Raw genomic sequence first — 14,737 nt, 5'->3', positions numbered from 1 at the left:
GCAGCCGCTTCACTGACTTGTCCTCGGGCATTTGAGAYGAGAGTCTGGAAATCTCCGATTGGGAAGAGGCTTGCCTTGTTCAGCCAGGAAGCAATTCAGAGCCTGCCTAAAACTGATACAACTTTCCTGCAAGCTCCGTAGCACCCCTACCAAATTCAGCTCAGCAGAGGCAGCAGATTTGTGAAGAAGGATTTCCCTCAATTCCTATTCATGCCATATCTGTACTACCCAGCTAGACCATRGTACTCCGTCCAAAAGCAGCAGCTTCCAAACACAGCATGGGCAGCTGTTTCTTAAACTGCTCATTTGTGCAGCATTGTGCTAACTGTACTTTGAATGCACGAAGCACAGTGACAGCTAAACACAACTGCTGGGCTTGAAACAGTATGTATTTCCATGCAAATTCACCAGGCAGCTGGAAGTTTTAGGAATACACAGACTGCYTGTTTCCCTTGCGAAGAATAGCTCCTACAAAGACCTTCTTGACTTACAAACTGAATATTAAGGTCATTCTTAGTGGTCTCCAGGCCAAAAGTACTTTAGCCTGCTCCTCACGCTTCAGCATGCTTAAGTGTCCTCGTCACACCAAAAGTTACAAGAGAAGCTGTGAACYAGATATTCCCACCAAAAGAGTTCAGAGACTTTATGCTTACTGTCAGTGACAGGGATCAGCTGTTTCTCTGGTCTCCCACCAACTCCGAACTTCCAATTCCCTAATTCACASAGCACAATAAAACAAGATAGCCCACAATAACTAGGTAGCTGTCCCCACCACCAGAGCTGTGCCAGGTCAGAATGGCTGCCTTCAAACAAAAGCTGAATCACGATATACCAAAGCAGTAGGAGAAATCTGTAACTAAATTAAAAAAAAAAGCGTATAGAAAGATACAGGTTCTCAGACACTTTTGTCAGCTGCTCTGTAAGCCAGGAAATGCTCCAGCATGGGGATCAGGGGAAAAACAAACAAGACTGGTTTTGTTAAGCACTGGGAACAGCGTCCTTCCCTGCACGGGGCAGCAATACCATCATTCCAGCTCACTTGTACAGCAAAGCTTCATGGTATCAGCGGGTAAAAGAAAACAAGCCTGAATAACTTTTCTGACCTGTTCTTCAAATAGTCCTTCTCCAAGCAGGCCAATCTGGCATCAATTTCATACAAACAGACCCTGCAGTAACATCTATAAATTCTCCCAGAAATAAATGCAAAGGATTCCTTGCTATAGCAAGGCAGCTTGCTCTGAGAGGAGTCACAGCAACTGCTCAGTAGCACACTGCAACAGTGAAGGACCAGGAAACCAAAAACAATTATTCTTTCAAGATGCATGGAGAAAGAAGCAGGTAAGGAAGATCCAGAGACAGGTGAGAAAGTTATTAAGGCAGTCAGCAAGATATCCTTGAGTATCCTCAGCTACAGAAATCAGTCTCTTTATTCTAGCTTTTCTCCAAAACAGTTCTGATATCCAAACCCCTTCCTTATCCTTCACTCTGTGCTTGAGACTTAGCACCAATGTAGACTCAGAAATACACGCCATTCTTCCCCCCATGCAGTCTCCTGGATATCTGTAGGTAGACAGATCCGCAAGACCTGGATATCCGYAGCTGCCTCCCATCTCTGGGGCAGCAGAGCTTAATTCTCTTCCCCAGAAGGAATGGCCACAGCTTGAAGCAGAGCTGCTGGCAAGAAGAGTTCTTGGCTCCTGCTTGGAGCGTTCACAGGCACTGCTGAGCTGGACAAGCAGTGCCAGAGGCATTTGGGAACAAACAACTAGCAGCATCTCTGGCAGAGCAAAGGTTTGTGGAGTTTACTGGAGAACATCCTGTTGGTTCCTACTCTGTGGGATAGGCAGGTGGGGCACACAGGAGTCAGGCACGACAGGGGGAAAGCACCAGGGCTCACACTGATGTCCGCTGCAGCYTAGGGACGACACCCAACAGCAAGCCGATGCACGACTAGAGAACATCGGCCCAATACTTTCATCGGTGCGCTCCGTTTCTGCGGCGTTAGCGGCCAACAGCCCAGACTCACGTTCACMCTTGCATCAGCTGTTCTGCCTCTGAACTCGGGGTGGACTTCATTCAGCAACACAAGTGCTCCTCACACCTGAGAGCAGGCGAGAGGGCTTGAACTAACTGAACTAACGGGAACATCACGCCGAACAAACACTGCTTGCCTACATCTACATGGAGTCAACCCCACTGCAGATTTAACGGAAGCAAGTCTGGATTGGTCACGAGTTCATGCAAACAACCGTTCACCCTGCAGAAACAGTAAAAACGCAGTTCAGGGCACCAAAAATGCTAACGCAATCCTGGTTGTCTAGAGACAAGGAGGCAGAAAGTTATTTCAGTCTTTTTACAGACTTTGTCAGATCATTACTAGAAAAATTTTTATATGTCTTCTTGTTCACATTTCAGAAAGAAAGCTGAAAGTCACAAAAATAATTAAGGCCTGGTGTAAACGCTCGGCTGTGGTATGAGTTCAAAGGGATATAGTCACAGCACACACATCCGCTGAGAAAGGAAACTGTTGCTCACAAGCTCAGGCTCCCTTGCAGAAAAGCCAAACAAGAACGCGTTGCAACAAGTGAGAGAGATTCAAATAAGAAAAGCAGCATGTGTATTAATTGTGAGGAGTTATCTGTACCACCAYAGTTCCCCAAGGTGACAGTCAAAAACCACTAAGCCAAGCTACTGCAGAAATGGTAGGTTTTGTAAATCTTGAGGTTTTCAGAACACGGGCCAGTGAAACCTGAGGTATTCCTGCAAGGCAACAGTAAAATGTCACGGCACATTTTATAGAGCAGATCAGACTAGATGCTCTGCTGAATCCTTCTGACCATCATCTCTGAACTTGCTGGTTAGTTCTCTACAGACATGGAGGAACCCAACGTGTTCAGACACTTGACCTCGCATGTTAACGGCTGATTAAGCTACCTCTGCTAATAACCTTTTATTACATGCAGCACATATGCAAGCATGCACATTATCAAAGTCATTTAAGACTCCTGATAGCACTTGCTGAACATTTAGAGTCATAAGCCACTAATAATCCTAAGCCTGTCACACCAGTCACGCACCTGCCTGTGTTCACACACCCTCTTAGCCTCCAGAGTCACGCAAGGCTCAGCTCTGGCTCATTCATATTTTTGCTACTTCATCAAGTCTCGTTTTTCAAGCTTGAGGGAGGACTCGGAATGAGTGACCCAAGGTCAGGATCTCGCCGAACAGCTTGACACGACACATCTTACACTAACCTGAAACACGGGACTCTCAAACTGTASTTTTACTCAGCTTGAACTGCAAGGCCACAAATTCCCTATTTAAATTCTGCACAAACCTCCCAAATTCCTCCTTGGAGTTGCCAATCTGTATTTCTTATCTAACCTATTTAGCATGACTATTGCTAATGCCTTCTCCCTAATCACTGATATCTTTCCCTAAATCACATCCCTCAAATCATGACATTTAGAAAGCACGCATTTTACCAGATGAATTTTTACCAGCCAGATAAAACTCATAGGGGATTACTGAGAGGCAACTAAAGCGTGAGATGAACTTGCATTTTGTATCCAAAACAGCAGGCCTGAGTCAGTGCTACACTTTGTCCTAATTGCTCCTTCTCAGGAGCAGGCTTAAATGCCAAGAGAACTTCCCCTCTTTGCACTCACGCAAGGTCCAACCAGTCAGACTGGCTTATCAAAACCAGGCTGAGGGAGTTAAATAAACTCTGGCAGAAAGCAATCAAGGAGGCAACATGTAAGCCTGCAAACAATAACACTACTGCAACAAAACTGAACTTCTGCCAACTTTAATTATGTTTGGGTTGGACAGTGCATCTTTATTGTTTGGTAATGAAGGCAATAAAATAAATTAGCTACGGTCTTTTAATACTAAATAAATGCATTTTACAGCTGCTTGGAAAAAAAAAGCAGATATAAACTAAACAGTTCTGTGACACGCAGAGTATTGCTGAAATCTGATTAACCAAAAAGTATGCTCAGCTTAGGAAGCACACCCTGTCCTGGGCACTGCAACCGTAAACACGTTACCCCCTCAAGTCTGACCAGGCCATGCTGCACCCACACTGGCTACCCAGGGTGCAGAAAAACCACCACAGGCCAGCAAAAGGGCTGAGCTAACTCTCCAGAAGTTAACCTGAGAGGAGGAAAGGTTTTCCCCCAAAAAGCCCAGAACAGCATTGCTCYGAGAAGTCTGAAGAGCCTCAAGTACTTTCGGTTACTGAAAAAAAGMGAGGGTTGCTCCTGCATGAGCTCAGCGCGAAAGCCCCGTGCCCTCCCGACGGACACTCACTCACTCTAGCTGCTGAAAGGAAGATAAGCGAGTGGCTTATGGAATAGATGAGACGGAACAGGACATAGGATCTCCTGAAATCTCTCTCTAAAGATACCAATTCCTCCCCCTTAGCAATAAATAACACCCAGTCCATGGCTGCAACAGCTCACAGCCTTTCTAAGAAGCAGTTATACGAAGCAGGTATAATCTYTGTGTGTTTTAGGCAGAACAGATGCTATCAGTTTGCTTGCTGTCTTCTGCTGCTTGTAAAGCTGGAGCCACCTGCCTGTGGACTCAGGAAAAGAGTTACTTGCCCCACACATTATTTCAAACATGAATCATTTTCTTCACAACCTTAAAGGCTAGATTTTTTTAATTATAATAATTAAGACAAATTATGCAGGAGTTCTGGCTTAAGTTCCAACGTTAGTCTCTCCCAGCACTATACACGATTCACTCCAGCTGAGCAGAAAACAGTCTGAAGGACAAAGCAACTTTGCCCCATGACCGCTTTGTTTTCTCCTGCTGGTAGACAGAGTGAACTTAATTCACACTCAAAAATTTCAGAATCACTTAGCACATTCAATATACAAAATCACTGTAAGGAGTCATCCATAGACTGAAGAACTAAAAACTGCAGAAAGTAGAACAGTCACTCAAGGACAAAGCACAAAAAGGTACTAAAAACAAAAAAGCAAAAACAAAAACAAAAAAAACAGAAAGCAAGAGCGAGATCTGCATCATCTACCAGAACAGATACATCCTTGGTTTCAGAGTCTCTTCCTGGCATATTAGCATGTTCCTCCGCCTGCCGCACTTACTTCTCTCTCAAGTGCACATTTTCTTTTTCCATCTCCTTAYAATGGAGTGGGAGGTGGTGAGGAGGCAGTTTCTTGATGCACAAGTTTGAAGTTTGATTAGGAAAGCATGGAGAAATAAATACAACACTGAGTCCTGCTTTCTCTTGGCAAACGGATGCACTCGTAAGTCAGATCATCTTAAGCTTCTATAGCATCACTGAGCCTGAAAAATCCCACTGTTTTCCAGAAGAGACACTGTGATGGAAACAACATGTGTTCTACAGTGATAGTATTAACTAGAAGAGAACCTGCTCAGAGCAGCTTTGGACAAAGCCTTACCAGTACAGCAGGGGAAGAAAGTAATGCTTTGTCTATCTAGCATAGAGCTCTCCTCTTTACTCATCTCCGGGCGCTCATAAAGACACAATCTTGGCAGACGGCACTGCTCATAAAGCCAGGCTGCTCGGGTACTCAGACAAGGCTGCTGCCTGCATCTCCCCCTCCCTGCGCCGTGCAGCAACGTGGGAAGTTGAGGTATCCCGGCATATGAGAATTTCAATTCAGTTCGATGGTCACGGTCCCAATACAGGAGAYTGTATTCTGGTTTAATCATCATGAACCAGAACACGATACGCATGTGCTGTGTGCTAACAGTGATTAAACAAAAGTTTAAGAGGATTGAAGAGAATGAACTGCAGTAGGAACCATTTGGACAGCCTGATATGCTTGAGATTATATGAGCAGCTGCTGCTGAGCTGAGATACTCCAGCCTACCACAAACTTCTCTAAGCTCTAACACATCTGCAWAACATTTGCTTTGAGACTCCTGCTAAAAGATCTGATCACAAAACATTATTATTTACATACAGAGAATTTCAAAGTTGATAGTCAAGAGAAGGGAGAGAGACAGATCTATGCCACCACAAACTTCAGTTTTCTAACTGAACAGCTCTGGAAGTAGAAAAAGACAGCTCACACCTCATAAAACAGATAAACCATCAGCCTTCCCAGGGAGAGAGATTTTTGTTAAACACTTGCACTTTCCTCTTCAAGCATCATGTAATGGGAAACAGTGACAGATCAACAGCAGCCAGCCCAAACAAGTGARGACTAATTATACACCTGGGAGTAATTCACATATGGATCCCCAGGGAATGGAGTCAAGTCAGTCATGACCAAAGACACGATAAACTCTATTGGCTCCAGGTTTCCTTTTTTGTCTGGAAGAGATCCTCAGCTATATTCACTTTCTCTACTATAATACTTTCCATACAGCTCCTGCCACATGTCAGACATCCTGCACCACTTTGCCTCTATCACAGTTACTCCCCCTTACCTCTATTCCAGCATAACTTCTAAGTCAATTCAGCTGATCTGTTTTGGAGCAAATCTCAAAAAATCCTGCATTTTAGGAACAGCTATGTAGCTTTTAGTGCACTAGTGAAATTTGAGTTGCACCAAACCAAGAATCCACATCAGATCTTCTCTTGTCCATTCTTGAGGAATTCTGCAGGAAAAACGGCATCTTTTCTCTGCAAGGAAAGCAAGAAGGAGCAAGAAAAGCCAACCTCTTGCTCTATATTCAGACTACAGTCTGACCATTTCTGGTCACTCAGTCATTTAYAGGACACACAAAGGTCTAAAACAACAAAGGAAAACATACTGCCTGTTCGCTGTACCCGAGAATGGCATATAGTGAGAAAGGATCAAGCAGCCTRTAACATTTCCGGGATTATTTAGTGTACACTATTTCAAACAATAAGCAGTAGCCAAAGAAGGCTGTTTGTAGCCTCCTTTCCAAAAAGTTCTTGTTTAGTGAGAAAAAACAGTTAAACTGCAAACCTTTGGAGATATAGGATAATCATATTAATCTCTAAGAGCAGGAAAGCATGACTACAGACTTAAATATGAACACAAGACCTTATATCCAACCTTAAGTGCTGAATTTGAACCAAAAGCTTCAAAATACCTACTGACTTACCACTCCACTTCTTGTAATACATATGCCAGCATAAAGAGTTGACAGCCTGGTCCCATAAAATTACCTCAGTCCAGAGGATGCTCTTACAAGAGCTGTTTATCAAGCCTTGCATACATCCTCCATAAATCAACCTACTTTAGCAACTATAAAATACAGATTAGGAGCCCTGCAAGATTAGTCCTTCAGAGAGCTAGCAACACCAGTTTACTGGTTTTACCAGTTTTTACATGATTCTGTTTTCTTCCTACCTCAAAGGAACAAAGCATTTAAAAAGAAAAAAAAAAAAACAAGGACTCTCAGATCTTTTCCTCTCCTACAATGACAACAGCTGGATATTAGCTCATGTCAATCACCAGCATCGTTTTGTTCACATTCTTGTAAGAGCAGACAGAATAATTACTACATCAGTCAGAGCTCTTAAGACCGTCATCTTCAATGCAGGCCTAGGGAAATGAATTATGAAGTACTTAGCTCTTCTACAACTAGAAAGTACTTTGTTCAAGTACAGCTTCCCTTAGGAGGCCAGATACAACTCCCTAGAGAGAATTCAGAAGCAGAAATCCTGTCGTAAATACCCAAAATAATGACTTTCAGGGCCATCGGCACTCTCAGTTAATCTCGGCAGATCAAGAGCACTGGATATACCTCTATGCTTTTCAGTGCTGACTTGCTACAAAAAGAGCTAAACTGAATGCCAGAAGCAGCAATCAAATTACGACTGTTTACAAGAGCTTTTACTAGACAGCCATTAGCATTTCCTAAGCAAAAGTAAACTTCCTCAACTGACACAAGGGAAGTCATCCCCTGTGGGAAAAATATCTAGATACACACAGCAGTGGGACCCTTCTATTATCATTCCCAGGACCGTGAACATGCCCTGCTCAGCACAGATGACAACGAACTGTAGTTGTCAATACCCTGCCCATTGTGTAAAACAACAGCTTTTCTTGCAAACAAATCCAGAATACCATATGGGAGAATAATCACCAAACAGGAACTAATGAGGCTAGAGAGACCCTGCAACTTCAGAGAAGAATCACCTCCCACCCTCCCCACGCAGGCTTGCCAAGAACAAAACAAGGAAAGAGCAGTCCTTTCACTGGTCTTGCTCCTGCCAAGATTTTCCAGGGTAAAGGATGATCAAGTTTAGCAAACATGACTTCATTTTCATCTCCTGAATTTACTTACTGATGCTTGCTAGTTAYTGCATGACAGAATTTTCCTCCCAAGAACCATACTTCCTAGAATACCATATTAGCCACCCTTTTTCAAATTGACAGCTAACAGTAGGTTAGCTTTTGTTTCAGACTAGACATCCATAGAGGCCCCCGTCTTCTCTCAAACAAGCCAGCTGGAAGATAAATTGACAAGTAGCAAATTAAAAAAAAACAAACAAACAATCAGGAAGACGTATTTATTCACAGAGCACGCAGTCAGGCTGTGGAGCATCTTGCCACAGGACACTGTAGAGACAGCGAAAGCCTGAACAGGTTTAAGTAGTAACATGTCAAATTAAGTGGAAGAAAATAAATTAATCAAAAGCTATTAAGACTAAATTGTCACTTCTGCTTCAGGAAGTCTTAARCTTGCCACAGCAGAGTGTTCAGGAGAAAGTCTCACTCCACGTTTACCGTGTTCTTCTCCTTTCCCCTCCGAGTCTGCTGCCGATTGTTGGAAACACGATACGGAGCTCATGTTCTTGAAATGTCAAAGTTCCTTTACTCCCACCTTTTGCAAGTGCTAAAAAGCATGCAGATAGGACACCATAACTACGCTAAGATCACAGGGAATTTGTATCTGAGTATAGCAGAAAATACATATGCCAGTCTATGCACGTGCATTAACATGCAGTAAAACCTCCTAACAGCAAAAATCCATTAACCTTAAATCAGCTCTTGGTGAAAGCACCATCACTTCATGCTTAAAGAATACGAGAAATACTAGTGAACGTGTAATAAGGAACAATTATACCCTTACCCCAGAGGCATGGATTAGATAGCTGAGTATTAGCCATATTTAGCTATTTAGACTGCTGCCTCCTTGCAGTCAGACAACTCACTGATCCGTCATGCAACCTTCACCTCAGTCCACCAGCCTACCTAGCAGCAGACAGGACCAGAAATAAGAATTGCAGGAGAATGTTTGCACAGCAGCTAGCACTCAGGTCCTATGCTAGCTTCCTCTCGTGATACACTTGATGAATCCTTCAACTGAAACATCTGTCTGACAGTTTCTTTCCTTTTACTATCAGGACAAGTTAATAACACAAGTTAATATCGTGCTCATTTTGCTCTTTAATTTTCTGGATCTTTCAGACAGAGGAGAGCAAATCGGAAGCGAGGGTGGAAGAAAATAAGACAACATCCATACATGGATATTTAGAATTATGGATGGGAAGAATTATGGGTTTTGTTTTACACCAATGACATTTAAAATTCTTTAACATTTTTTCTTTAAAAAGAAAAAAAAMCACATAAGTACTACCAAAGCAGGCATCAGAAGCTCATGAATCTCCTGTCTGTTAACAAGAAAGCACAAATTATGACATGACCTGCTATGATGTACTAAAATTCTGAAGAATCAGTAAACGAGGCTATGGAGGTTCTTCATGCTAGTGAAATCAAAGCAAGGATTCAAACAGCTCCTGTTCAGTTTCTATTCTTTGTTTTGTTAGATACTGCAAGAAAAAACTTACCTTGCTGCTCCATCTGTATATTTTTAATCTCTAAAATATTGCAAGAAAGGTTGTATGTAGATTCAAGGCACAGACTCAGCCTCACATGAACGAATGCCCTTGCCCTGAGATGCATGCTCCCTCCCCTCCTTTGGGAAAAATCATGCGCCCAGAAAAGCTGCAGATAGAGCAGCCTTATGAGTAAGGGACCTGGCATACCGGTGCAGAACTCCTTGTTAGCGTTGTGAGGTACAACAATCCTCCTGTAGTCTATAGGCTCCGATTCCAAGATGTTCTCATCGTGCCGATAACGAGCAGGTTTTTCATTCGGGGTACCACGGGAGCGAGTGCCGCTCCTCCTCTCATAAGTTTCAATCTCTTCAAATACAGCTGCCTTGTCAAAAAGGGCCAGGTTCCCTTCAAAATCAAAATCTGTGTCTGGGATTTCATCAATGTCATCCCCAAAGCACTCATCATCTTTGCTCTTCATCTGCCCGTTTTTCAGGCCGCTCTTCTTTGGAGTCACCTGGTTTGGATGACGGCTACTGGATGACCCTAAACGTAAATAAAGAAAAAGTCACATTTGCTCACACACTTTATTTGTAAAACTTTGTGACAGAGGAGAGCTCATGTCAGGACTCTGCTTACTCAAGGGATACTTGCTTTCCAAAGATACTGCAGACCTCATCTTTGACATTACTCATGCTAAGATAAGCTAACAAAATAGAACAGGAAGCATCAGGAGAGAGACAGACTTTCAGGGACTTTCCATTAGCAAGGTTAGAAAAACAAGCTTGAACACAGTACCAAATACATATTTTTCCTTGCTTTATTTTATTTAAGATAGTATTACACTAGCGATAAGATAATAAGCGAGCACTGGCCTAAAACAGCGTTCCTCTTGTACTAAGCTCATGTTCATGCAGGCATATGTGCTAAGACCTTCTTTGGAATTTCCCTAAATTTCAGAGGCTAAAATAAGAGTTTTCCTCTATTTCTAATAATCTGAACTTCCTAACTGCAGCTAGCAGCTTGATTTCAGGCACAGCAATTTTCAGGCTGCTGGAGACTACCTCAAGGAGTTTTATACACAACTGGATGAGAACAGCTTACTGTAACATCTCCTCAGACAAGGACCAAGGACAGAGAGAGAGCAGGACTCAGGAGCTGCTGGGGTCAGAAAATAATTTTGAGGAGAGAGAAGACAAGGAATTCTGGCAAGAATTCCAGCATACGTACAGGAAAGCTTGGACCAGTCATTTGCATGCATAGTTTTGTGAGAAAAGGAGAGCTTTTCACTAACACCTAACTTCCATCCTCTGCCCTGGACAATGGAYTCCCAAATCAAAGCTGATATACCAACCATTCCAAAGCGGTGCGCAAATGCTATGGAGCTAGCAACTGCCGCTACCAGYGAGGGAATCGCATCCAATACTGCTGCTAACAGTGGCACAAGCATCGAAAAGTGGCTTAATAACACAGCAGGCAGAGTTCTCAGCGTGTTTCACCAACTCCAGGTCAAAGCAATATCCGAAGGCCTTTCGTTCAAATCAATAAGCTAGAGTCTATGCTGAGTACAATGGCAAAACGAGTCTGGCTCTTGTGTGAATGTCAAGTGTTGCAGCAACTCAGTCTGTTCCTGTTACCCAACAAGAGTTTTTACACTCACTGCCAGATTCTTCTGCAAACAGCTCCACTCTACCCTTCAGCTGCTCTGAAAAACAAAGCGTGGGGGTAGCAGCATCCCCATGCACCRGATCCATGGGACAGAGCAGCTGATGCGAACAGAGTGCAAACGCTGACAGAATAAAAAGCTGCACTAGAAAAGCTGGGAGAACAAAGGCTGGAAAGCTCTGCCGGCTCCCCTGCAGACACAACGAACGGGAGCCAAGACCACGTCCCATCCAAACGGGCCGTGCCAGCATTGTAGTGGGCAGCTCTTTAATCCATACCAATGGATGCCAGCTCTGAAATACTGCTGACCCTCACAACTGGCTCTCTCTTTACAGGCTCTTATAATCCCAGTAACAGAACTTGCATAGAATATGGCAGAGGCCTCATATGAATGCCAAAGTTATTTTGTATGCGTCTTCATGTGTATGCCTCTTCTTCATCTAAAGAGGCAAGAAGGGCAGCAGCTGGCACAGCCCAGGGCAGAGGGAGCCCTGAAAGAGAGAGCTGGCTAACAGGCAAAGTACCCACTACCCTCCAGGACCCTAGTGTGACACTAGCCCAGGCCATTTCCTGAAAGTTGCTATTCTTAGTCGTGCATGCTTCCACAGCTTTATCCATCCGTCCATCACGCAGCTACAGAAATCCAGCTCCTTTCTGAGAACAACTTTGCATTGCGTGTATGCGAGAAGCTTAAGGAGAACAGCACATGGCTCTACATCAAGTTGGCAGCTTAACACTCCACAGAAAAGCACCTCCCTCAAAAGATAAACAATACTTCCTGGGATTTTTTTTTTAAAAGCCAACCCTTCCACACATAGTATATGAGCAAACACGAAGTCTCTAGTGAGTTGGCTGCCTTCCTGTGAGATCCCAGTGGGAGTGAGCTTTTACCGCCAGTCTTGGCGTGAGCGAGCGCTGTGCCAGCACGGCACAGAAGCCGTTGTTGTGTAATCTGCATTGCTATTTGTTGTTTATTGATTTCTGTCACACAAGTACTCTAAAGGGGGAACTTTGTCCCAGACTTGGCACGCTAAAGGGTATCGAAAGGTCAACTTCGAGTTGYGTTAAACCCAGGCACTATATAACTTAAGTTCTAGATGACATCGTGGCCCATTCTTCCTTGACTTCTACATTCACCATCTTCTCACAGCCAGGACCTCTTCTGTCCCACTCTCAGRAGATTCAAATATCATTTGACCTCACATGTATATTTTACAGGATAAAAGTTCGATTTTTTTTTACCCCGTTTACGCTAAAAGGAATCCAGGCCCAAAATAATGTACATCTAGCAATCATACTTGCCCAACTTGTTTTAAACAAAATCTGTAAAAGAAAGTCTGATCTGAGGCTGTGCTCAGGTAAAAATGATGCAGCCTCTTTGTGCATTAAGGTGTTTTGAAACACTTACTGCTCTCACTCCAGACCTACCAGAAGCTGGCAAAATGGCATTATGTGAGGYAGACCTCCCAACACATCACATCCCACAAGAATAAATCAAAGAGGGGGTTATTTCAGACATTTACATAGATGAACCTGAGAAGTTYGAAGAAGTTTTTAGGAAAACATTCAAAATAATCTGCTCAAATAGCTAGCTGTAACTAAGGAAGAGTTAGGTAACCAAAAACAACTTTAAAAAGAAAAGCACAGCTCTCATTCTATAGCAAGTACCACACAGTGTTYAGACCTGGAGAGAGGTAACGCTCTCAAACAGACTGGCTTGAAGATGGTTAGGTCACTGAGAAGCATGTACTTTCCCCCCACATTGTTCTGGCCTTCCTTCTCTCACCACTGACATCCATTAAACCATCTGAAATACTCTGAATATGTATCTTAAGAAAATGTCCTTTAAAAATGAAATTCTAGTAATAAACCTTGCTAGCTCAGATTAATTYAATAGGCACCAAAAATCATAACTCTTTCAGAAAATTAATGGAGCTGTAAGGGAAAATTTTAAATAAAAGACTTCTAGAGGTTCAGGAACTTCTCCACATAAATACAGCCTTTGATCTCCCTGTGTAATTGGCCTTGCACATCTTGCTTCCACACACCTCCTCTCCTTAAACACACAAAAAAGGGAAAAAATAAGTCATGGAAATATGCTGGATATATACTTATGCTTCAATGACTGCATGATGAAAAAGTGGAAAGCAGCTTAGTCTGGGGGTCTTGGGGGAGAGAAAAAACCATGCTCAATCCTGGTACAGTATGAAAGCTGGTTGAAGATTCTATGAACAGAGATAATAGATGCTTGACTTTGACATTATGCTGATTATACCTTCATATCCTCCTCATTAGTGTGCGCTAATTTGTGTTTTTAACAACACTGCACAGCAAATAACATTTGTAATTACTTGTAGGGTGATATTGTAACAGGTTATAGTTATAGAGGCTTTATATAGAAAAGCTTTACAATTTGTTTCTAGTTCCTTTTAGAGGAGAAACAGAGTCTAGCAACTGAGCAATTTTCAGTCAGACTGAGGGAAGCATATTAACTGGCATTACTAAGTTCTGCATCTTCCAACATTTGATGCTGGTGAAGCAGAGTAACATCTGGGGCGGGAAGGAGAAAAATCCCTGCTTCACTCATTACAATAACTTTGAGTATCACCGTGCCTTTAACAAAACTTTGTTAAAGAATTATTTGCTTTTATGTAAATAGGCACCAAGTACAATCCAACCCTCAAAGAAACACTGCAATAAAGAAAACATCAGCGTGATTGTTCTTTGCCCTTTCAAGAAGGGCTGTTCTCCAGAGAGCAATGGGCAAAAGAAAGATTTACGTATCAGTAACAGCTGGTACAATTTTAGTGTACTCCAGCTCCTGCCCCACCACATGATTTGTCTCTGCAGCCATCCACAGCTTCCAGTCCCTTCTGCTCTGCCACATCCAATGCAACATGCCTAAAAGCTCTCAAACACCATCTGTGTCTCTCCCAAACACCACCCCACAGAGCTTCCTCTTTTTTTCTACCTCCAGGCACTTCCTTCTATGTCTTTGCTGCTCCTCTCCACYCTCCATTCACACTCATCTTCTCCCCTGCCACTTCCCAAATTCCTGTAACATCCACCTCTAGTGTTCTCACCCCAAACCAAGTTTATGCCAGCAGTGTCAGAAGAGGAAGGTGAGGTCAGACCAGGATGTCACGGTGGAGAATGGGAAGGGTGTTTTCTTTATTAATACTGTCCTACACACATCAAAAAAGTTAACACATCCTGAAAATAAAAACTGGTATTTCTCAGCAACACTAGCAAACTGGAAAATGAATTTGTAGTTTGTATCCAAAGCCATTTTGGAAGTACATAGGAATATTTTAC

General features: G+C 43.0%; 1 protein-coding gene across 1 annotated transcript in view; it reads right to left on the bottom strand.

Moving 5' to 3' along the window:
• The window catches only part of EDC3 (enhancer of mRNA decapping 3), a 29,041-nt gene that overhangs the window by 8,343 nt on the left and 5,961 nt on the right, over positions 1-14,737 (bottom strand). The window contains exon 4 of the mRNA XM_085303984.1: positions 9,968-10,303. Coding sequence (XP_085160110.1) covers positions 9,968-10,303 — 336 coding nt within the window. The remainder of the gene's footprint in view (positions 1-9,967; positions 10,304-14,737) is intronic.

The sequence above is a fragment of the Rhea americana genome, unplaced genomic scaffold, assembly GCF_003343005.1.
Source record: "Rhea americana isolate MKP2758 unplaced genomic scaffold, rheAme1 scaffold_201, whole genome shotgun sequence".
NCBI lineage: Eukaryota > Metazoa > Chordata > Aves > Rheiformes > Rheidae > Rhea > Rhea americana.
This window is presented reverse-complemented; position numbering and strand designations above follow the sequence as displayed.